General features: G+C 46.2%; 1 protein-coding gene and 1 long non-coding RNA gene across 3 annotated transcripts in view; one reads left to right on the forward strand and one right to left on the reverse strand.

Annotated features, from left to right (window-relative positions):
- The first annotated feature begins 4,275 nt into the window (after positions 1 to 4,275).
- The window catches only part of PSAP (prosaposin), a 34,441-nt gene continuing 15,600 nt past the window's right edge, over positions 4,276 to 23,116 (forward strand). For both annotated transcript variants that reach the window (XM_077778716.1, XM_077778717.1), the window contains exons 1-2: positions 4,276 to 4,380; positions 22,312 to 22,445. In XM_077778716.1, the coding sequence (XP_077634842.1) occupies positions 4,341 to 4,380; positions 22,312 to 22,445 (174 nt within the window). In that variant the 5' untranslated portion in view covers positions 4,276 to 4,340. The remainder of the gene's footprint in view (positions 4,381 to 22,311; positions 22,446 to 23,116) is intronic.
- LOC144243587 (uncharacterized) lies at positions 14,206 to 18,230 on the reverse strand. Its single transcript, XR_013338688.1, has 2 exons — positions 18,061 to 18,230; positions 14,206 to 14,474 (listed from the first exon to the last, which is right to left on the reverse strand). It is a non-coding gene; the product is annotated as an uncharacterized LOC144243587 (long non-coding RNA).

Consider the following 23,116-nt stretch of genomic DNA (forward strand, 5'->3'; position numbering starts at 1 on the left):
ATCGTTTAACAGCTAAAGTTTCACCTCATACAGAGAAGAAAAGGCATTCCCTCTTCAGAGATAGAAGAAAGAGGTAAAACAGGAAATGAGTATGAATATAAAGATGAGGTAGGGGCTTGAGCATTGTTGAGTAGATCTGGAATAAGACAAAACCTTGAGATAATTTAGGCAGCTGAAACACGATATATGTGTCTTTACATAAATAAAGTCTGGAGGTAGACCACATAGAGTGGATGATAATCATCAGGATCCAGGCTTTTAACTTGTTTCTTTGTCATTCTTAACAAGGCTTCTACCTCATCGTCCATCATGGATGCTTGAGCTCCTGCCATTGTGTCTGCAATCCAGGTAGCAGGAAGCAGAAAGGAGTTTGTAGCCAGGGCAGCATTTAGCTGGTATAAATCAGAGCTGTTCAGTAGAAAAATTATTGAAATACTTCTCCACCTGCTGATAATAGCTGATGACTCCCTGATGCCAACCTCCTCATTCCCCCCCCAACCCCCGTCTCCAATTTATCCCCTGGCTCAGTTGGGACCTTCCATAGCATTCCCTCAGCACCATGCCTGGCTGTACCAGTAAGTATTTGCATTGGATGTGTCTCTTCAAGAACAGTACCAAGAATTCACAAAAAGGGCACACTGTTCTTTTATCACATTGGCCAGAATAAAGTCCCATGGTTGCAAGGGACGCTGGGAAATGTCATCTTTATTCTGGGTGGTCAGGTACCTAGGCGGAAATGGGGGTGGGGGATTGGTTACTATCAGAATCAAGGAAAAAGAGGTGAAGAATACTAGGAGATCATAGCAGCCTGGACCACATGGGAGGGCTGTGTAAGCCTCGCTGGGACTCTTAATTCCCCAGCAGATATCTCAGGTGAGGAGAGAAGAGAAGAAATCAGAGGCTGGGAATTGGTGGTTGGGTGACTGAGGTGTGATGGGGAGAGGGGTCCTTGGTAGAGGCTGATACTTGAATGGCTGCCTGAGGGGTCCAGAGGCCGCAGAAAGGCAAATGCAGGTAGGGGAGACGAAAGGCTGGAGGTCTTGATGAGGAATATGCCAGGTGGAGAGGAATCTGAGCCTCATTGTTTGAGACATAGTGGTGGTGACCCAGGAGGCTCCCGGGGCAGGATGAGGTTCAGGGTGGGTGTTTGGGGAGCCACGTGGGTGAGCTGGGCCTTCACGCTGTGTGCCTCTGTCATATCAGCTGTCTTGGCCAAGGACCCTTTCAGGGCTGGGAACAGCAACAGACGGAGGTCCTCTGGGGTCAAAAGCAGGATCCCAGTGGATCTGACAGGCAGGGGCCTCCAGAGATCTCAGACGCTAGAATTGGGGCCTCAAGAGGATCTGGGCCCCAGAACTGGAAAACCATCAGGATCGCTGCTGTGATTTCCAGTATGGCTCACCTTTCTGAGGAAAAATATCTCTTCGGTTTCCTGAGAACTTGAGCTCCCAGTACGGAGGAAATGAAGGGGATTTTCTTTTTAAAGTTTTCCCATAATTTTTTCTTTAAAAAGTATAAAGTAATACATGGACATTGTAGTGAGTGAAATAGTGCAAAGATAAGTCAGCAGGCTCTCTTCCCACTTGCAATTCTCTGTTCCTCTCCTCACCCAAAATCCCCCCGCTTCTAAGGGGGACAGGGCAGGAGTGCTAGATTTCCTGGTCAGTTCATGCCTGGAGCAGGGGATCGTGCACTTCCCTTGCCAGCTCCGAGTCCCCTCTGGAAAGTCATGGTAGGCCTTGAAGTGGGCAGTGGGGCTTGGGCCTTGCTCTGCCTGTATTTTCTGGAACCCACATTCCCCCCGAGGCCTGTTGTGTACCAGCACTTGCTGCTTCTATATCGTTTCTTTTTTTTTCTTTTTTAATGTTTATTTAGTTTTGAGAGAGAGAGAGCAGAGGAGGGGCAGAGAGAGAGGGAGACAGAGGGTCTGAAATGGGCTCTGCACTAACGGTAGTGAGCCCAATGCGGGGCTTGAGCTCACAAACTGTGCGATCATGACTGAGCTGAAGTCAGGTGCTTAACCGATTGAGCCACGCAGGGGCCCTGCTACCTCATGTTTCAAAGGTGCTTTGAGTATCAGTGTTTTGTCCAGGCCAGTTTCCTTAGCTCAGCATTTGAGATCTTTGCAGTATCCACTGTCATAAAGGGTCCCTCTGTGAACACTTTGGATAAAATATTTCTTAGTTCTGGATTATTTCCCATGGGGGGTATATTGCTAGAAACGGTATTATAGGGTCAAAGGTCCAAATACTTTCATAGCTCTCTGTGGTCTGTGCACAGATGGCTAAGAAAGCGTTTTAAGAGATTTAAGCATTTATTGAGTTGGTGAAAAATTATAATAATCCACTTACTGCTTTTATATTCTTCATAAAATTCTGTCCTTACAGGCAGGGAAGTGGACACAGGATCATATTATTTATGCAAATGAAGGTGGCAAAAGTGCTTCTTAAAAACACTGATATGTTCCTCTAGTTATGAGAAAGGGGGGTATTGAAAAGGAGTTATGGTTGGTTCACTCTGTCATCAAGCAGTTTTGAGAGCTCAGTAACTCCACCAAAGTGAGAGCACATGATCGGAACGTCTCTAAGCTTCCTTTTGGCGTGCAGTCTTGTAATCTCTGCATGGCACACAGGGTTGCTTGGCTGGAGCTGAGGGACAGGGCTGTGTCCTAGAGCCCTACCTCTAATGCATTTATCTGGCTATTGAGGTGACCGGCCCTGTGTTTGTACCTGGACCTAGGAAGGCTGCACATGGGGCAGCCATGCAGCCATTTGGCCATTGAGGCCTACCAGTGAGGCCTCCGATTTAGATCAAATCTTGTCCCAACTTTACTCAGTCCTCTCATGTCACCTACTGCGGTGCACACTTCCCAGTTAGCTCCCCAGTGGGAGGTCAGAACCGCAGTGTGGGGGTGGTGGTGGAGGCGAATCAAAGGCCCTGAGACTTGTCTGTGGCCTGTTCTTAAGAGTACAGATTGTCAGAGGCAGATGGAATCTTGGGTTTGCTCCCAGGTGGTTAGGTGTGACCTTGGAGAAAAGTCTTTCCCTCACCTGGCCTCAATTTCCCCTTTGCTGCAGTGATGGAATGAGACTAAAGGACCTTTAAGGACCTGCCCTGATAGGCTGAGATTTCCTTCCTTCCCTTCCCTTGGGCTAGGGGGCACTCCTCCCTTGGGAGGGGAGGGGCTGATCACCCTCTGCTCAGAACCGACTGTACTAGCGTACTAGCCTAGGTAGAGGGCAGGTGGTTTTGTGTGGGCCATCTGGACCTATCTTATTTTCAAAGAATAAGATGAAGATTGAGGGCTGTACAGAGTGGGGCCACTTCCTTCTCCAACAAGGCCTTTGGCTGATGTACAGCCAGGTTCTCAAATTCAGGCTTCACTTCTTGTTCCCTTCTTCAATGGCTGAGGCACTTCTTATTTTCCCCCATCTTCCCCTCCACCCCGGTCAACTGCAGGACAAACAATAGTACGACTTCGGGAGGGACTGTATTTAATACCGAAAACCTGTCTGTGGGTCATGAAGAGAAGAGATTGTGGATATGACACGTTGAGAGGGAAAATCAAGGTGTAGGATGAAGCCACACGCTAGCCCCAGCCAGGTAAATATACACACATCATTTAGGAGACAATGTGGTGGGGTGCTGGGTTTGAATAATGACCCTGAAAACTTAAAGTCATTAACCTTTTCGAGTCTGGATTTCCACCTGAAAAATGGAATAGAAATAGTAATAGAATATTATTTCTACATAATTTCTATAGTAATGGAAAACAGTATCTCACTGAGAAATTGTGGGGCTTAAAACATACACATACATGGGGCGCCTGGGTGGCTCAGTCGGTTAAGCGTCCGACTTTCGCTTAGGTCATGATCTCGCGGTTCGTGGGTTCGAGCCCCGCGTCGGGCTCTGTGCTGACTGCCAGCTCAGAGCCTGGAGCCTGTTTCAGAGTCTGTATCTCCCTCTCTCTCTGACCCTCCCCTGCTCACGCTCTCTCTCTCCTAGAAATAAAAAAAAAAACAAAAAAAACATACACATACAACCCCTAATGTTGACTTATTCAAGAACTAGTTTTCTTTTTGGACGACCTCTCCCTTCCCTCCCATCACATGTTTTTCCCTCTCGCGTCCCTTCCCCCTTTTCGTACCCCTCCCACCTGTCCCCCTCCGTTCGCGCATGCGCCCTGAGCGGCGCTGAGTCAGGCTGTGGGCAGAGCTCAGGCAGGCCTGGCCGGGGCGGAGCCTGCGCCTGCGCAGTGCGCAGCTTCGGGGCGGGGCAGGTTTATAGCCGCTGAGATCAGCTGACGCTCCGCATTGCAGACTGCGGAGTCGGGCTTCGTCATGTACTCTCTCTTCCTCCTGGCCAGCTGCCTGGGCGCGGGTAAGGCCTGAGACCACCCCTTAACCTCACCAGTCTGGGGAAGGGGTTCCCTGCAGAACGCTGCCCACCCCTTCCGGAGCGACCGTCTCCTCGGCCTCGGCCCTCCTCTCTGTTCGGGTTGACAAGGGGCACTCACTGCGCAGGCGCTTGCGCAGCGCAGATACCTGCGGGGCGGCGGAGGGGCTGTGGGAGGCGGCTGGCAGACAGGCCTTCTAGAAGCCCACGGGCCCGCTGCTCTGGGCCGAGGGTCGGGGCTAATGGGCTAGGCGGGCGGGATGGGAGAAGTATATCTCTCTCGGGGTTCGAGTTGTTGCCTCCCGGGGCCTCCCCTCAGGTTTGTGGGTGGGCCTGGGGGGTGACCCCTCCTTCACCTGTGTTGTGCTTGGGCAGGGTGCACGTGATCCAGATGGCCTTGAGCCCCATCCATTGGGACACATTTAGGCCCTTGGTCTCAGCTGCCCCAGTTTTTAAGAATGTTGGAGTTGCAGGAAGCACATAAGTATGTTATCTATGTAGATGTTTATCTTTACGTAGATATTTTATTCTTGCTCCTACATCTTGAATCAGATAATACGGGGTTTTGTGCCGATGATCTTGCAATGAAGTTCACATTTCATCTCCTTTAAAATGTCTTGCACAGCCGCTGGCCCGTTTTAGCAGCGGCCTTTATTTTGGGGAAAATGGAAGTACGTGAGAAGCCGTGCACAGCAGTATTCCTATACTTGTTTGTTGCCCTTAAATAGTACTGATGGTTATTAAAATCATTGCAGGCTATTAAGGCAACACTTGGGAACCAGCTGCATTGCCTTCTGGAATTAGAAGGCGTCCCGCCCTCCCCATGTTACTGTGCCCTTTCTTGCTCCAAACTCCTGCTCATTTAAATCACAGTAAAGGGAAATGAGTGAGATTGAGTATTTATCAAACTTCTCTAGTTTGGTAGTCATGCAGCCAGATTTTAATTTATATACAGAGAGGAACCTGCGTCTGGGTTTTTTCAGGTAATACAGCCGAAAGGGAAGGAAATACACTGAAAGGCAATAAAACCGATCTTTACGGCCAACCTCAATTTCTGTTTCTAGTGAACTGTAATCAGGAGTTAGTTTCCATTCTATCATGCAGCTGTTCAGATTTTGATAAACTAATAAAATGGATGACAGAGTTGGTGGAAAACCGAAGAAATAAGATACAGATGAAATAGATTTAAGATGTTTTTCTTCTGTTAGCTTTCAACACCTCCCAGGAACGTATCTTAACCTTAAACCACGCTCTTAAACTTGCTTTACTTGTAGGTTGTGAAAGGTGATTTGCTTACAAAGAAAGATACTTGATTTTGTAGTCACTGAAGAAAATATATTTCTCCCTGGGGTTGATACTGTTTGCTGCTCCATCTGCATAATAAACAAATTCTAGTCTCTAAATGTTCTGATTGAGAACAGTTTTTTTTGTTCAGTATCAAACAGTTCGTACTGGCAGTGAGTCACTCCTCACAAGGCCTTTGTGAGTTCTGAATCATTCAAAGCACTGGAAAGGGACGTGTTTCTTAGTGTAAAATCCTCCTCTGGTATATTTGGGAGTGTGGTTAACCAAGAGACCCTCTTCCCTGAACACTTGAGTAAATGGGAACGTGTTGCAGTTATAGGCCTTGTTCTAACCTTGTTGCCTGGCCTTTAGGTACTGAGTTTGTTAATGAGGGTGCGTAGTGACCACAGCCATCCTCTGCTCTCTGAGAGGTGCTTAGAACTTACCATTCCAACATGGCACTACTGTAGTTCAGTGTCATCCAGTACTTTTAATGATGACCTGGTGACGGAGACCCTTTCTTTCTTTTGAGGTTTTTGGACTCATCCAGTGGTCCCTCCTTTCCCCCCACCTAATAAAGTAATGATACACTGAGAGCATTGGAGAGCATCTATCTAATCTAACCACTTTGACAGTGCTTGCTTGCTCTTTCTGTAGCCTGCTATCAATCCTTACCTTTACAAACTTAATGGGTTGTAATTTGCATACCAGAAACATGCACACTGTAATGTGTATAACTTGATGAGATGAATTACCGCAGAGCGATAACCACCTTAAGCAGCCCTCAAGGTCCAGGGATAGAGAGCATTAGCAACCCCTGTGCCTCACCCATTCAGTACCTTGTTTCACTTGTTTCTCAAAAGAGACGACTTTGTTAGCTTCCAGCACCATAGATGTGAAAAATAACTGTTTTTAAACTTTTTGCAAATGAAATCATGGTAAGGGCATGCTGTTGGCTGACTCCTTTGGTGGACAAAGGCAGGACCAGTGTTAGTGAGGTGACAGGTGTACAGCATGTGGCACGGTGCCTGGGGTGTGGAATGTGCTCAGTGGAGCTTAGGTGTCCTGTTAGTGTCACTTGGGTGGTGGCTGACCAAGTGAATGGTGTTTCCCAACACCAAGGCAGGTAGGCTCTCTGGGGATGTTAGAATGTATTAGGTATACGCATATATTCATCTGAGAGCTCATTTTTATGATTCAAGACATGAGTTTGTGGTGCAACCTGCCGAATATCAACAGAACTTCAGTTCTCACCTGACAGGAATTGTGGATAAATCCGATTTCTCAGTTTTCAATCGATAATCAGTTTTACTCTGAAAATACTGTTACTCATGAAGGGTTTATTTGTATTAACCAATCAAGGATTTGTTAAATGCTTTAATTGTATTTGACAAGTCATGTCCAGTACATTCTGCAAGTTGGATTGAATGGTCTGGCTTTTTCTAGATGAGGGGAAGGAGAACTTGTTCCTCCATTTTCTTGGTTTGTGAAACTGGCCAGGCTGGGGCTTGACTAGATGGGGAAGAGGGAGGCCGGACAGGGCGCTGCTGGCTGGGGAACGCACCTGCTGAGGCCTGGGGAGTTCCCTAAGCCAAGACCATGCCACTTGGGCCACTGTGTGCCATGGCTTTTGGAAACAGTCTTTTAGCATGGGCATTCCAGATTACTGGAAGCCTTGCTCTCTGCCTCTTATTTGGTTCTGCCGTGAGAAAGGAAGGTATAGATTTTCTTTAAATCAACAGAAGAGAATACTAATGATGTTACCCTGCCCCTTTTTTTTCCTAAATAATTTTAAGTTAATGGTGAAAAAGACAGTGATGGGGATGAAGAATTGGGCCGTTGCAGAAGTACGAGTTGCTTTGCTTTTTGGTTTGTTCCATGAGATTCCAGAAAATAACCAGGATTATGTCCTTGGGTAATAGTTTGTGTGCTGGGAAAAAATCTGTGTAAATTCCATGTTTTCTTATGGAATTTGTAATGGGACTGAGATAATACCATGGAAAATGATTTTATTACATCACTGATAGCTCTATGACCTTGACCAAGTTACTTACACGGTGGTGCTTTCCCCATTTGCAAGGTACAGTTACTGATCATTCTCATCTAATAAGGTTGCTGTGAGGCTAGGACGTTATGGAAAGATGTAGCTAGTACATCCTGTAAGGTCGGCTGCTATGCCACGAGTAAAAACCATATTGTGTTTGTCAGTGTCCTTGTTGAACCTGCACAAGGGACTCTCCTTTGCCCTTGGTTTTGTGGTATCCCTTGGCTTCTTTCATTTCAAAGGATGTTTTAAATTTAATAAGACAAAATTGACTTATAAATATGTGTGCTGTATGTAATTACTGGGTCAGGAAAACAAACAGGGTAGGCAGTCAGCAGTTAAGAGGGGGCTGGGAATCTGTATGATAGTTAGCCAGACTTGGTGTGTAGCTAGATCAGCCTTTCTCAGCCGTCCAGAAGATCGGGGCCCGATCTTGGTAATTGGAGTATTCATACTCTAGGCCCGTTGTTCCCAGCCATCGTCCCTGTTTTAAGTCCTCTTGTCTGGTTTCCCCATCCATACGTGGGGGCGAACTGTTTAGATAATCACTGCACACACCGGGTAAGTCCAATAGTGGAAAAATGAGGGTAAAAAATCCGTTTCCGTCCCACCAGTGTCCCCCAGACTTTCCCCAGAGACAGCCTAGTACCAGCTCCTTTAGGAGCCTTCCAAAGCAACACATAGTTGACTGTGTGAGATTTCCCCACTTCTTTCTTGTTTATTTATTTATTTTTAACACAAAGGTAAGCACTTTTTTTTTTTAAACACAAAAATGAATAAACCTGTAACTGGCTTGGTCTTTTTCACATGTGGAACATTGTAGACATCCAAGAAAAAAAAAATGGGAGAATAATTAGAATGAACACTCATGTATGCAATACTTGGTTAAGAAACAGGGCCTAACAAATTCCTCCTCCCTTTGTAAATAACCACCTTCTTGGGCTTGGTGTTTATCATTCCCCTGTAGGCCTTTATCCTTTCATGCATGTAAGTATGACTGTCACCAGTATGTATGGTACTGTACTGGGTATTCTTGGGTCATTTTTTTTTTTTTTTGGAAAGTGAAGTTCATTCATGTTGATAAGGTGTGGGTCTTTTATTTTCACTACAGTATAGTATTTCATTTATGTCATACTTTGTTGCTAGACTTAAAGATTATTTCTAGTTTTGCTTTTCTCTTAAACTGCTTCTATAAGTGTTCTTGTGCACATGGATAGAAATTTCTCTAGGAGATGTTCCTAGGACCGGAATTGCTGATTTGTGGGCTATATATATTTTACTTTAACTAGGAATTGCCGAATTCCTCTCAAATATTTTGGCTATTTGTAGTCCCCTGGTAGTAGTTTTATTTGCATCAATAACATTTGATGTTGTCAGACTTTAAACTTTTGCCAGTTTTACGAAGAGTAAATAGGTTTGCATTTCCATCTAGTATGGAAAGACCTATTTTTTAAATTTCACAATAATTTGAGATTTATAGGGGCACCTGGGTGGATCAGTCAGTTGAGCTTCTGACTTCGGCTCAGGTCATGATCTCACGGTTTGTGGATTCAAGCCTCGCATCAGGCTCTGTGCCGACAGCTCAGAGCCTGGAGCCTGCTTCGGATTCTGTGTCTCCCTCTCTCTGCCCCTCCTTTGCTTGCACTCTGTCTCTCACTGTCTTAAAAATAAGCATTAAAAAAAATTTTGAGATTTATAGAAACATTAAAAAAGATAGTGTAATGAGTTCCTGCATACTCTTCACCCAGCTTCCCCTGCTGTTAATAATATATTATCTACTACACATTTGTCACAAGTAAGGAGTGAGCATTGGGACAGTGTTGTTATCTACACTGCAAACTTTGTGTTCGTTACTAATGTTCCCACTAACCTCAGGATCAAATCCAGAGTACCAGACTGAGTTAGTTGTGTCGTCTTAACCTCTTCCTCCCTTACAGAGGGTTTTGTTGTATGTATGCGTCAATTTATTTTTTAATTTTTATTTTAAACAGAGCGTGGCGAGTGGATGAGAGGGGTGGAGAGAGAGCAAGCTTCAGGCACAGCAAGGTGCCCAAGGTGGTTAGGATCATGACCTAGAGCTGAAATCAAGAGTCAGATGTTCAACTGACTAAGCCACCTAGGTTCATTTAGGTTAACTAAATGAGCACCCTGTGTATGTTCATTTTGTTAACCATGTTGATGAACATCTTTGTTTCCGAAAAGGTGAGATGAATCCTCATGACACTTCTGAATTTTAAAATTGAATCCTGGCCACATTTGGGCAGACGCTGCTTTTGAAAAGAAATTATTTACATTAATGGAAATCTCATAAATAAGATTGAAGGAGATACTCTAGAAAGTTCTTCTGGCTAGTGTTTGTGGTGTCACTGATTACAGTAAAAACAAAAAAGTCCTTTAGCAGTGGTGGGGGGGGTGCTGTCGCGCAGGTGTAGGCATTGATACCAGTGTGTTGTGGGGCTTCCTGCCTTGCCTGGATTAACACAAAGTTTTGTCTTGCAGGGTTGCGGGTCACCCTGTCCTCGGCTGCCTTTCAGAGCTTTCTCCCTCTTCCTCCCATCAGGTCAAGGCTGCTGTCCAGCCGCTGGTGCCTTATTGCTGCTGAGAACTTTTGCATTTTTTAAAAAGTTTTTTAAATGTTTTTATTTCTGAGAGAGAGAGAGAGAGACAGACAGCATGAGCAAGGGAGGGTCAGAGAGAGAGGTCTGAAGCAGGCTCCAGGCTTTGAGCTGGCTGTCAGCACAGAGCCTTATGTGGAGCTCGAACCCACGAACCGTGAGATCATGACCTGAGCCGAAGTCAGACGCTTAATTGACTGAGCCACCCAGGCGCCCCAGAACCTTTGCATTTTTTGTTCTACCTGTCTGGAACATTTTCCTCCCGAGACCATCCATGTGGCTTCCTCCGTCTACTCGGCTGTCTGCTCATTTGTTGGCTTATGAGAATTCCTCACTGCTCTGTCTGCGTGGACGTGCTGTCCTGCTCTGGTCTTGTTCTTTTGACTTGGCTTTCTCTTCCTAGCACTCCCCACCATCTGGCACTCTGTGGTATGTCTTTCTGTCCTATTGCTCACTTGCTGTATCTGCAGCACGTTTGACCGTGCTTAGCCCATAATAGGTGCTTAGCGTCCCTAAATGGTGGTGTGAGGTGCAAGTCAAGAAGGCTTCAGCTCAGGAGGCGCTGGAGGGTTGCTGTGCCTGAAACTTCGATGTTAATGGTGACAAGTCTTTATCACGATTAAAAACAGCCTTTTCTTTTATTTACCAAAAGTAGTTTTAAGAATTTGTGTCTAGGGCTTGACACATCATCAGTGACTTTGAGCTCAAGTGAAGTGTTGACCATTATAAGAGTTTATGTCCACATTAGAGGGACCCTCAAACCTGTTAGAGGCTATTGTGCAGGCAGTAGGGACACAGGAACCTAACAGACCTTAGGTACTCTGCGGTTAACAGAACTTAGGTACTCTGTGGTGGCTGTGATTTGAGATAAATCTGAAAAGGGAACCAGCCATAATTTGAGAAGTTGTTTCCCCTCCTGGTGTGGATATGGTTTGTTTGTGATGGCGGCTCTGAAGCTTTTTGGTCGCCGTATCCCTGTATACATGTGAGTTACTGAGGGACCCCAGAGAGCTTTTGTTTATGAGGGCTGCATATTAACCATCTTCTATATTACCATCGTTCAATATTACCATCTTCTAAATTAAGCTGACGATCTAAAAAAAAAATCCTTTAGAAATGATAAACCCATAACATGTTAATATAACTTTAATGAAAAATAATTTTTCTTAAACACAGACATTTAGTGAGAGAATGGCTTGTTACATTCTTTGGCGGTGTTTTTTTTTAACACCTCTCAGGATTTTCTGCTGCTTCTGCTCTCAGTCTGCTTCCGTGTCATGTGCTGCATGCCTCTGGAAAAACCCCACTGCACATTTGGGAGTGACTGAAGGAAAAAGGCAACTAACACCTTAGTATTTTTACTGTTATGAGAATTTTGACCTCCCAGACCCCCTGAGGAAATCTCCGGGACCTTCAGGGTTCTCTGGACCATACTTGGAGAACTCATGGAAATAGCTGATTTGCAGGAACTACAGGCATCATGATTAACACTTAGAGTTTATTGTGTCCCCAGTACTTTTCTAAGTGCTTCTTGCTTAACGTTGATTTAATCCTCACCACAGCCCTCGGAGGTGAGAGCAACAAAATCAGAAGGCTGGGGCATTCTGCTGTTCTGCTCTGACCTGTGCCATGGTCTGAAGTTTAGGTTTTTGTCCTTGGAACTAAGCGGGGTGTGTGTGGGGGGGTGGATTCCTATAAAGTATTAACTAAGGTAAGTCAAACTTACATTAATAGTTGACACACTTACTTGTATCTGCAGTGTTATAGTCGATCACGTGGGACAAGCCCTGCAGGCTGCATTTCCTTCCTAGTGGGGCTTGCCTGCAGCCTGTTGTAGGGATTGCTGCCCTCTCCGAGCACACCGGCCTGGCCGCAGGGCTGAGGGGGCCTGCCAGGTTCCAGCTGGCTGACCGGACTCCTGCGCACCTGGGCCGGGCCCAGGGTCGTGGACATGTGCCACTGACCTCCGCTTGGACCTGCTCACCTGGCTGGACCCTGGGCAGTCCTGCCAGGGCTCATTTCTTCACGGTCCTTTGGTGCCAGCGTCTTATCTAAGGTGATTTAATTTCATCTCTGATCATCAGCTGATAGATTGACGCTTTGGAAGAAGCGCTTTGCTAGCAGTTTGTTGGAGTGGAGCGCTCTTGAAGGAATTAGATAGGAGTTTCTCTTCCCCAAATTAGTTCTGCCACTTGCATCACTCTTGTGCAATCTAAGAGGATTGCATTCTTGTCCCTCAGTGTTTCAGTTATCATTGCACAAGCTGATGTACCTGAGGTCTCTATTGCCTTCTCCATGGAGATCAGGGTTTTTTTTGTCCTGGAATGATCTCACGAGGAAAGTGAAGGGGCAAGAAGAGGGAAAAACTAAGTAAGGAGGGAGAGGAGAGGCAGGGAAGAAAGAACCTTTGTCCTACGTGACAGAAATAATGGCTTATTGGGGCCACAGGTGATGGCATGTCAGCCAGGCGAGCTTGAAAGCTTTATTGCCGTGGATTTCTTCTGTGATAAGAAGAATATTTGGACCTTACTTCCTTCAGATCAAGGCAGGCTCCCTCTGAGCATAAGCTATTCTGAATGATTAAATAGGCAGTGGTTTTTTATTCTTCTCTGCAGAATCTTTCCAAAAGCAGCATCCTATAAAGAAGAGGCAAGTGCTCGTTGCCGTAGAAGGTATTTGTGACAGCAGCCTTTGGCTGGAGTGAGTAGTCAGTGTTGAGTGCCCTGCTTTGTGTCCTGCTCTGAGGGGATCTAAGTGCATGAATTCTTCTGAGAAATGTCTGAATGGAGAGAACCTGTGGTAGATGCCGGCCCTCCTGGGGTTAGCCTTTCTTGGTTTCCTAGCAGCCAGCCTGTTGCCATGGTGTTAAGTTACCCAGGCAGCAGATCCATTGCCCTGTGGAATGTATGCACTGATTATTGGTGCTGGGAAGCTGCTCGTATTTTCTGTTATCCTTTTTTTGGCAGCTAGACTCCAAACAGTATTTAGTATGTGTTACTTAAGATATTTACAAGGAAGAACAATGGCTAAAATACTAAGGCTGATTGTTTTAACACCTAGAGCATATAAGATACACCTTCTAGGAAAGGTTGTCCCCTTCATTCTGAGACTGTTTTTGAAAATCTTTGGTAATTACATTGTGTATGTGGGCTTTTAAATATCCTCAGTGGAGGTAAGCCATATAAGACTTGTTATTTGGGGACTATTCTGGTGAGTGAGATAGATGATTAAGTTCGTATTTAGTTAGGCTTAGGTTTGACTGCAGACAACAGAGAGCTAGAGTAATAGTGGCTTAATATGATAGAACTGTCCCTACCCTTCGCAGTTCAGGAACCAGGCAGTGCGCTGGTTCTGCTTCCAGAAGAACTGAGACTTCCCCTTCATGGTCCTTCACAAGTGCTAAAGATCCAGCCATCACACTTGTCTTTGAAGGTGTGATACTTCTACTGACATCACACTAGCCAGAATGTGATTTTATGGCCAGATCCTGCCACCAGGCAGACTGGGAAATGTAGTTTTTAAATCTTGACAGGCATGTGTGTAACTAACTGTAGTTCTGGTCCTCTGGAAGGAATGGAGAATGGATATAAGGAGTAATTTGTGGTCTTGTAACCAAAGCCAAGTTCATCTATTGCATATGCTTCAGAGCCAATCACTGAGACCTCAGGTGTGTAGCAAGGGAAGGGTTCGTTTGAGAGCCAGCCAACCGAGGAGATGGGAGGGCAGCCCCCAAATCCGCCTCTCAAGAAGGGGCAGAGAACAAATTCGTTTATAATTATAGGGGTTGAGATTACATATATATATAGATGAAGGGGCAGGGAAACTTAACGACTATTCATGAGGAAAGATGGAGCGTGTGCACTGAGCAAACATAAATATTTCCCATGTTCATTTCAGAGTGGAGACAAAAAATTAAAATGAGGCAAAATTGGGGTCCTGACATCAGGAGGTCCTCTTAGGACAAGGAGGGGGGCTATGTGCATGCTCCAAGATTCCGTATAACCTGGATGAGGTCCTGGGCTCCTTATCTCAGGTAAGGAATGCAGGCCCTTGCTTGTTCCATTGGCTAAAACCTGATGATCAGTGACCTTCAGCCCCGGCCTCTGCAGGGATCGCTGGTGGATTTGTTGGTGCGTCTGAAAAGAAACAACAGTTGATTTGGGAGACACAGGTATTTGAAAAACAAGCTTTAAACTTCCTGATAGTTTGAATCTCATTAACCTGATGGAATATAGTTTCAGTTTCTGCCACATTGGACGGTGATAGTTCCCTGAAACTGGTGGTTTCTGCTTTTTTCTGCCTTTGAAGGTAACCTGGGAGAAAATGTACCACAGTATAAAAATTAGAGGGGCACCTGGGTGGCTCAGTTAGTTAAGCATCCGACTTCAGCTCAGGTTGATCTCATGGTTCGTGGGTTCGAGCCCCACATCAGGCTCTGTGCTGACAGCTAGCTCGGAGCCTGGAGCCTCTTCGGATTCTGTGTCTCCCTCTGTCTCTGACCCTTCCCTGCTCATGCTGTTTCTCTCTCTCTCTTTCAGAAATAAATAAAAACATTAAAATTAAAAAAAATTAGAACGTGCATGCCTTCTGTTGGTGGTGCTTCCCCTCAAGTCCATCATTAACAGTTATGTGTACAGTGGACTGAGCTTTGTGGGTGCTGGGCACCCTTGGTCCTTTCTCTACTTTCTCATTGATTTTCACAGAATTCCTGAGAAAGGGGTGCTCTTGTCCTCCCCCCTCCCAAATGTTTTGGAGATAATTGTGGCAAAAGTACTTGTCCAGGTCTTGGCTTTAGTAGACACCCCCCAATCCCCCCAAGGGCAGCGATCATGTTGTCTTAATGCCTCCTCACCCTTCCAGAAAAGGACAGGTTTTAAGGGTGCTTTCCTTTATTTCTTTTTTTAAATGAGTGGGGGAGGGGCAGAGAGAGAGGGAGACCGAGAATCTGAAGCGGGCGCTGTGCTGACGACAGAGAGCCTGATGTGGCGTTTGAACCCACTAGCTGTGAGATTATGACCTGAGCCGAAGTCGGACCCTAACCGACTGAGCCACCCAGGTGCCCCTTAAAGGGGCTTTTCTATAGAAAATGGGTTTCAGAAATAATTCGAACTATGGCAGCTATATCAGGATTGCAGGAAAATTAGCCTGTAGCTCCAGAGTCATGAATTACTAAGAGCATTTCATCTGTCGAATTTTTATTTTTTAAAAATTTTATCATTTATTTATTTATTTACTTATTTGAGAGTGTGAGCAGGGGAGTGGCACAGAGAGAGGGAGAGAGAATCTTAAGCAGGTTCCACGCCCATCATGGGGCTTGATCCCAGGAACTGTGAGATCATGACCAGAGCTGAAATCCCCTCATCTGTGGTATTTTTAGTGCCTTGCTGGGCACCTCTCATTCCTGCTCATGCAACACTTTTTTTTTTAGCACCTCCGTACATAGTATCAACTCCTGGGCTGCTTATAGTGCAGCCTGTTTCACTCTGTGACTGACTGCCCAACAGCTTCTGAGGTTTTGGGATACAGCTCTTTAAGCCTTTGAGCTGCCAGTTAATTACTTGATGAAATGCAGAGCAAACCAACAGAAAGGCTGGATTCTGCTATCTGCTATCTGCGGGAGCAACTATATTGGGCAAGGTAGTGGATCTGAGGAAGGCCCTGCTGTTGCTACTATAGGTGATGATGATGGTGATGTTTATAGCATGCCAGCTCCTTATTTTACAGTTATTGGTTAATTTTTACAGACTCCCAGGAGTACTAGCAGTAGGCCCATTTTGCAGATTGGAAGACTGAGGGCTTAAGGTCACCTGACTAGAATTGGTGGAGCCGTGATCTGAACCCTTGACTGATTTCAAAGCCAGTGTGGTAGGGGAGTTGAGATATGTGGATAAAATAAAACGCCAGAGAGATGGTGGTGAAGGCATGATGCCTGGGAGATGTATGCCGGTAGTTGAGAATGCATAATGATGCCATCTAGATTCTCAGCAACAATCCAGTGACTCCAGTAGTTGCATCTTCATTGTATAGACGAACGAGCTCAGGACAGGGATTTGCTGAAGGTCATTTGAGTGGTACTTGAGGCGGATCTTGTTTTCAGTATCTGACGTTTGAAAATCATTTAATTTAAACGGGGACGTCAGTTACCTTAGAGGTCACACTTTCTAAGCTCAAGATTTAGTTTTTTTGTAAGAAGCCATCACACCTAAAACACATGGCTCTGGTGAGTTCTCTTTCCCTGCCTCCCAGGCCCACCAAAGCTTTTTCTGATGAGACTCTACAGCTGCCACAAAGCCCGTTTCTGGTGTAGCTCACGGCAGCCATTCTCAGTACAGTAAAATTCCATTGTAGCCTTTTTTTATAAGTGACCTCCATGTGGAGTTGTTTAGAATGTGTCTATTTTCTTCTAGGCCTGGGGAGTAAAAAGGGAACACCCATCTCTTTGCTAAGAAAATACAATGGAAGTTTTGTGTCTTAAAACAAATCAAAGCCTGTCTTTCCTTAATAAAATGAAACTTGCCTGTGGGATTTTAGTCTCTCTGAAGTGATAATTTCTCTAATATCAGTTTACCAGCCTTTTGTCTTTGGGGGCTCAAATGCCAGGCCTTGGAGCTGAGAGAGGTTTAGTGCTTGGTTTGCCCTGAGGAGTGTTTGTGTCTTAATATGATATATTTATAATCAGAACCCTTCAGGAGGCCAGGCACACATTCTGAGAACTTTCTTAGAGTTCAGCATATTGCCTCAGGAGGAGAGAGTTTGGGGGCGCTGGGGTGGCTCAGTGGGTTCAGTGCCGACTTCGGCTCACGCTGATCTCACGGTCTGTGAGTTTGAGCCCCGAGTGGGACTCTGTGCTGACAGCTCAGAGCCTGGAGCCTTCTTCAGATTCTGTGTCTCCCTCTCTCTCTCTCTGCCCTTCCCCTGCTCACAGTCTGTCTCACTCTCAAACATTAAAAACAACAACAAAAAACCTAGGTGTAGAGAAGAAACTTGGTATTTGGGAGCAGAGTGTGGGAGAATGAGAATAGAGATGAAGGCTTTGCTGGGAACATGTTTTGAGAAATAACATCAGAAAGCGGTTTAAGGTGATATATTGCTTGTGTATACACACTGAAAGTGTTATTTGCCTCATTCTTACAGGAGTGAAGATGTGTAGCCCTGAAAGGACTTGTCCCTGTTCAGCACTCAGAATTTTTCTTATACGGAATTCCTTGTAGGTTGGGTATTTGGTTTCTGCTTGGTTGCTTCTGCTTTTGGACAGGTCCTCACCCAACGAGGCTCCCCATTCCCTTCCCCTACCTCGAGCTGTGGTCTGCTTCTCTTAACCTCTACCCATTGCTCTGAGGTCTGGGTCTGAAAGCACACAGAGCAGATCCGCTACCATGTGATAGCTGGCCTTTCCCTATGAACATGACTGTTTCCTGGAAACCGTCTCCCAGCTGAACACCTGCAGCCTTCTAGGGGACTCGAGTGGTGTCACGTGCCCCCGCCTCCTGACCTGCCATACTTGTCACCCTCTCCTGGGAAGCAGAACACACAGCTGTGTTCTGCCTTCCTGGGGCCTGAGCCCCGCCGCCGGTCAGTGCGCCCGCGGCTGCGGCATCTGACCGCCACCTCCCTCCTTGTGCTGTTCGCGTCTAAGTTTTACACGGCGTGTCCTCTCCATAGCTGTCCTTTTGGGATCTTTCTGTTGGCTTCTCTCTCAGCCCTGCTGCCTTCACTTCTTACTTGGAAGATTGGGAATAGCCTTCCATTCCGGCGAGGTGCCCCATCGTCTGAATCTCCCACCTCCTTTTCGGTTCTGCCACACGGCGCCTGGTTAAGACACTGGCTGGAGCCGTGGCCCACATCGTGGGCTTTCACCTAGGCGCGGGCGAGCCGCCTGAGGTCTGTCTCCACGGGCTGGCTTCTGAAAAGACAAAGGAGAGTTCTCTCCCTTGGAATGTTCGGGAATCCCCCTTCCCCCTCTCAGCCAGTCTTTTGTATCTCCCTCTGTCTGGGGCCCCTTCACATTTCTTTGTGGAGAGGCCTCCTCCCGCTCCCCAGGCGGGTTAGTACTTTTGCTGCCCCAGGGCTCTCATTCCTTGTGTTGCTGTATTTTGTTTCCCACTTTGGGTGTCCATACCTCTCGCGTAGGGGCCCAGAGCCTGTCCGCCCATTTTGTTCCTCTACCCGAGCGCGCTGTACCCCCAGGCAGAGGAGTCTGATGGACCTGCCTTCGGCTTTGTTGTTTCGCTGCTGGGGTAGAGAAAACCTGGCTTGTGTTCATAGCCTCCCGTCCACAGCTGGCATCCCCGGACAGGTGGATGGCCTGAGAGCTCCCTGAAATACAGATGCATTTTCCGGGAAAAGGACTTCTGTCCCACAAGTGTTGTGACCCACCGTTTGGTTCGCTCACAGGGGACCAGCTCCTGAAATAAGCACCCGGACCTTGGCAGGTGGCTCACGGGCATCGGCATCACCTGCACCTGCCATCCTGAGCTCACACGGTTGTGAGCATACACTGGGTCATTTTAGGACATCAGCTTTGTTGTATACCACAGACCATATTTATAATTTGCGTTTTTAAAAAATTGGGCTTTATGTTGGAGGTACATGGGAATGTCTTACTGAGAATTTAATTCCTAGGAGTTGGGAGTTGCGTTTCATTTCTCTATGTCCATCGAATCTTTTTTTAGGTGTGATTTTGATGGCTTGATAGGCCTACCTGTTTGGGGAGCGTACCAGTGCATACCTTTTACTTCTGAAAGCCCTGAGGTGGGCCACTGAGTGAGAGTACCTGTTGAGATTGGGTTTTTGTTAGCTGGACCAATCTCAGATAACCAGCTGCCCGAGGCTGTTTTTCTGTCCAGAACAGTTTGGTCAAAGCTGGTAACAGAGTTATCTTGGCAAATGGTTACTGTTCCAGGTTCCTAGAAGGAATAAAGAAGCCATAAAGGGTTCTTGCCTCTTGGGGCTGTGATAGTGCATTCCTTTCTTGAAGCCTGATACATTTTGGCGGTAGTCAAGCCCTGGCTGGGATGATTGGAGAAAACCCCCTAGTTCTACTGACTGGGTTTTGAGAATGGAGGGTGGTGGTCAGGGCTTCTGTAGGGAGGGCTGCTCGCTGGCCTAGCCTATCTCGGTCCTGTCTGGCTCTGGCGTGCTGATGTCCAACCTCTTTCTGGCCTGCCTGTGTATCACTGTGCATTCCTTTGCCTAGAGGCTCATTTTGTAGCTTCCTGTTATTTTTCCGTCTCTTTTCTCCCAGTTAGAGGTAGAACCAGTTTGTCTATCTTGGGTGCCTTTCAGGATTCCCCAGGGCCCAGTGCCTGGAAGGAGCATGGGAGGTTCTGCTGGGACCTGCTGGGCTACGTGTGCTGTCTCTGACTGCCACACTTCTCAGAGCCCTGACCCTTGTGACACAGCTAGTTCCCAGACCTACAGCTGAGGGCTGCCTCAGCCTAGCTTGGCTACATTATAGGTACTAAACGTTTGTGAACCATCTGAGGATTAGCGTGTACTGTTTTGAATCTGGTGCATGTTTTCCTATGGAAACCAGAGTCCAAGCCAGTGGCTTTTGGAATGTGGCTAGTTCAGTTGAGTTCATCACCTAGTGATGGATGTGATTTATGCCACCAGGAGGCGTTGAAGGCTATAACCTGGGCAAGAGATTCATCATTCAGTTGCTGGTATCTGAAAGGGTGCAGATAATCTGGCTTGAACTTTTTGGGGACCTGTGACTCAGTCTTTGTGTGACTAGTTTGTGGACTACAGCTTTGGTTGAAAAGCTAGTAATAACAGCACTTCATTGTCCCCGGGAGGGAGAGTACCTACCAACCTACATTCTTTGTGTACTGTGTGTTACATGCCTGCAGAATTACCGTGCCTTCTCATTGGGCTCACAGATGGAAGCAAAGTGCCGCATGACCCCTGAGGTTCTCAATGTATTTTGTAGGTTGTTCTGGGATTGCCTCCTCAGTCCTGGCTATGTGTTTCCTGTGTTTGCCGAGTCGGCCTCCTGCACCTTCATGCATCTTTGTGTAGACTTGTTTTTTAGCTGATTGGTTGGTAGAGGTGACCTTCCAAAGTGAAGGTTACTGTAGCCCTGCTTTAAGAAACATAGGTATTCTTATTTTTCCTTTTTGATATATCATTTTTATATTTAACAGCCACATAATCTTTTCAGATTATCTCTTTTAGTAATGTGAATTACATTTAATAAATATATTTATGCATATCCTATTTTGCCTCTTGGATTGCTGTATATCCTTAAAATGTATTTCTAGAAGTGGATTACTTTTTGGAGAGGGACTTTTTGCCCCCAGTTTTTGAAATACGTTACTAAGAAGTCCTTACCAGTCACACTTAGCCTTACAAATGCATCTTTTACTACAAATGTGTTACTTTTTTTTTTTTTAAATTTCTTTAACGTTTATTCATTTTTGAGACAGAGCATGTGTGGAGAAGGGGCAGAGAGAGGGAGACACAGAATCGGAAGCAGGCTCTAGGCTCTGAGCTGACAGCACAGAGCCTGATGCGGGGCTTGAACTCACAAACTGCGAGATCATGACCTGAGCTGAAGTCGGATGTGTAACCGACTGAGCGACCCAGGCGGCCCTAGAAACTGCCACTTTTTCCCCATTGGCTGATTTAACTTTTAAAATATGGTGCCTTCCTTACTATTTCAGTAATTTATGTTAATACATTTGAGAAAGATTTTACTCTTGACCTACAAATCTGTTATCTGCGTTAAGAGAAAGTATTTCTGAACACAGTACCAAAGCTCAGTTTACCTTTTTTACAATTTTTTAATGTTTGGCATTTGTCAGAATTCTGTTTCAAGTAACATTAAAACATTTAATGTTAATTAAAAAAAAAATAAAAATATGGTGCCTTCCTTCTGTAGCCTGCATTTCTTTGGTCCTGGGTGATGATGTACTTTTCTTGCGTTTTCCCCTAATCTCATTTCTGTGCATGTGACTCCTGCCTCAGCGATTTTTTCATTACCACAGCAGAAGCAATGTTGTTTTGTGCACCTGGTTTTGAGTGCACACATGTTCACTGTGTGATACCAAAGTGGATTATGTAGTTTTCTTCATTAGTAAACTTGTTTATGTGCAAATATGCACAAAGTTAGGTTTATAAAAGAGCCCTTTTTCTATAACATTAAGAATCATTGTTTTTTGTAATAAGGATACGAATCTTATTTTCTTTATAGATTAAAAAAGTTTTTCATTCTGTATTTTTTAATTTTTTTTTTTTTTTTTTTGAGAGAGCACAGTGGGGTGCAGAGAGAGAGAGACAGACACAGTCTGAAGGAGGCTCCAGGCTCTGAGCTGTCCACACAGAGCCCGATGCGGGGCCCAAACCCACAAACAGTGAGATCATGACCTGAGCCAAAGTCGGATGCTTAACTGACCGAGCCACCCGGGTGCCCCATTCTGTATTTCCTTCTATAATTAAATCCTGTGATTTCTTTTATTACTTCATGGAAAAAATTTTAGGTTATAAAGATTAAAAAGCCTGATGCTGTTTAAAAATAGTTTGAGAGGAGAGGTGCCTGAGTGGCTTAGTCAGTTGAGCATCTGATTTTGGCTCAGGGCATGATCTTATGGCTCGTGAGTTTGAGCCCTGTGCGGGGCTCGGTGCTGACAGTTCAGAGTCTGGAGCCTGCTTTGGATTCTGTGTCTCCCTCCCTCTCTGCCCCTCCCCTGCTTGTGTGCTTGCTTGCTCTCTCTCAAAAATAAATAAAGATAAAATCGTGTGAGAGGATAAAAGCAAACCAGATAAATCAGTCTCCACCCCGCCCTGTGACTTAGCCTGACGTAGATGGTCACACAGTGTCCTGCCTGGACCTGGTGGTGCCATACGGTCTGCCGGGCCCTGCGGCGGGGTGAGGGGCCGAGCCGCCATCCATCTCCGTGCCCGGGCTGGCCCTTGGCCGTGGGTAGGGGCGAGAGGGAGGCCACCTTCTCATCATGCTGCTGTGTCTTTTAGCTCTAGCCGGCCCTGTCCTGGGGCTGAAGGAATGCACCAGGGGCTCGGCGGTGTGGTGCCAGAACGTGCGGACGGCGGCCGAGTGTGGGGCTGTGAAGCACTGCCTGCAGACCGTCTGGAACAAGCCGACGGTGGTGAGTGCCGTGGCCGCCTTTCTCCATCTCTGCATGTGCGCGGCCGCCCTCTTCAGCACAGTGGAGGCGACTCTCAGGGAGGTTTAGGTTCTGCTCCCCCAGGTCACTCAGTCGGCTAGTGGTGGCGAGAAGGATGTGCGTCCCGAGCCGCCTTCTGGGCCTCTGCGTGCGCCCCATGTGGCCGCTGGCGACGAGGCGCCGGCCGGCTTGGCTTCCGGGCCCTGCATGGCCGCCCCGGACACAGCTCCATCCGTGGTCACCCAAATAAGTCAGTGCTGAGCTTCTGAAATCCTTCCCCCCTTTTTGGTATTTTCTCTCTCTCTGCCTCTCTCAGACAGGCAGATCACAGATTGAGACCCTGGAGCCTAGTAGGTTTTTATTTTTAGCCATAGCCAAACTGGAAAAGAATCTGCTGGGTGTGTGTGTGTGTGTGTGTGTGTGTGTGTGAGAGAGAGAGAGAAAGCGAGAGAGAGAGAGGGAGAGGGAGACAATTCAGTTTATTTTTATCCTGCTTAAATTAAAAAAGTTTCCCCTAGCTTTTTGAGGTAATTGACATACAACATTGTGTAAGGGTGTGTGTGTGTGTGTGTGTGTGTGTGTGAGAGAGAGAGAGAGAGAGAGTGAGAGAGGGAGACAATTCAGTTTATTTTTATCCTGCTTAAATTAAAGTT

The sequence above is a fragment of the Crocuta crocuta genome, unplaced genomic scaffold (assembly GCF_008692635.1).
Source record: "Crocuta crocuta isolate KB4526 unplaced genomic scaffold, BGI_CrCroc_1.0 scaffold167, whole genome shotgun sequence".
NCBI lineage: Eukaryota > Metazoa > Chordata > Mammalia > Carnivora > Hyaenidae > Crocuta > Crocuta crocuta.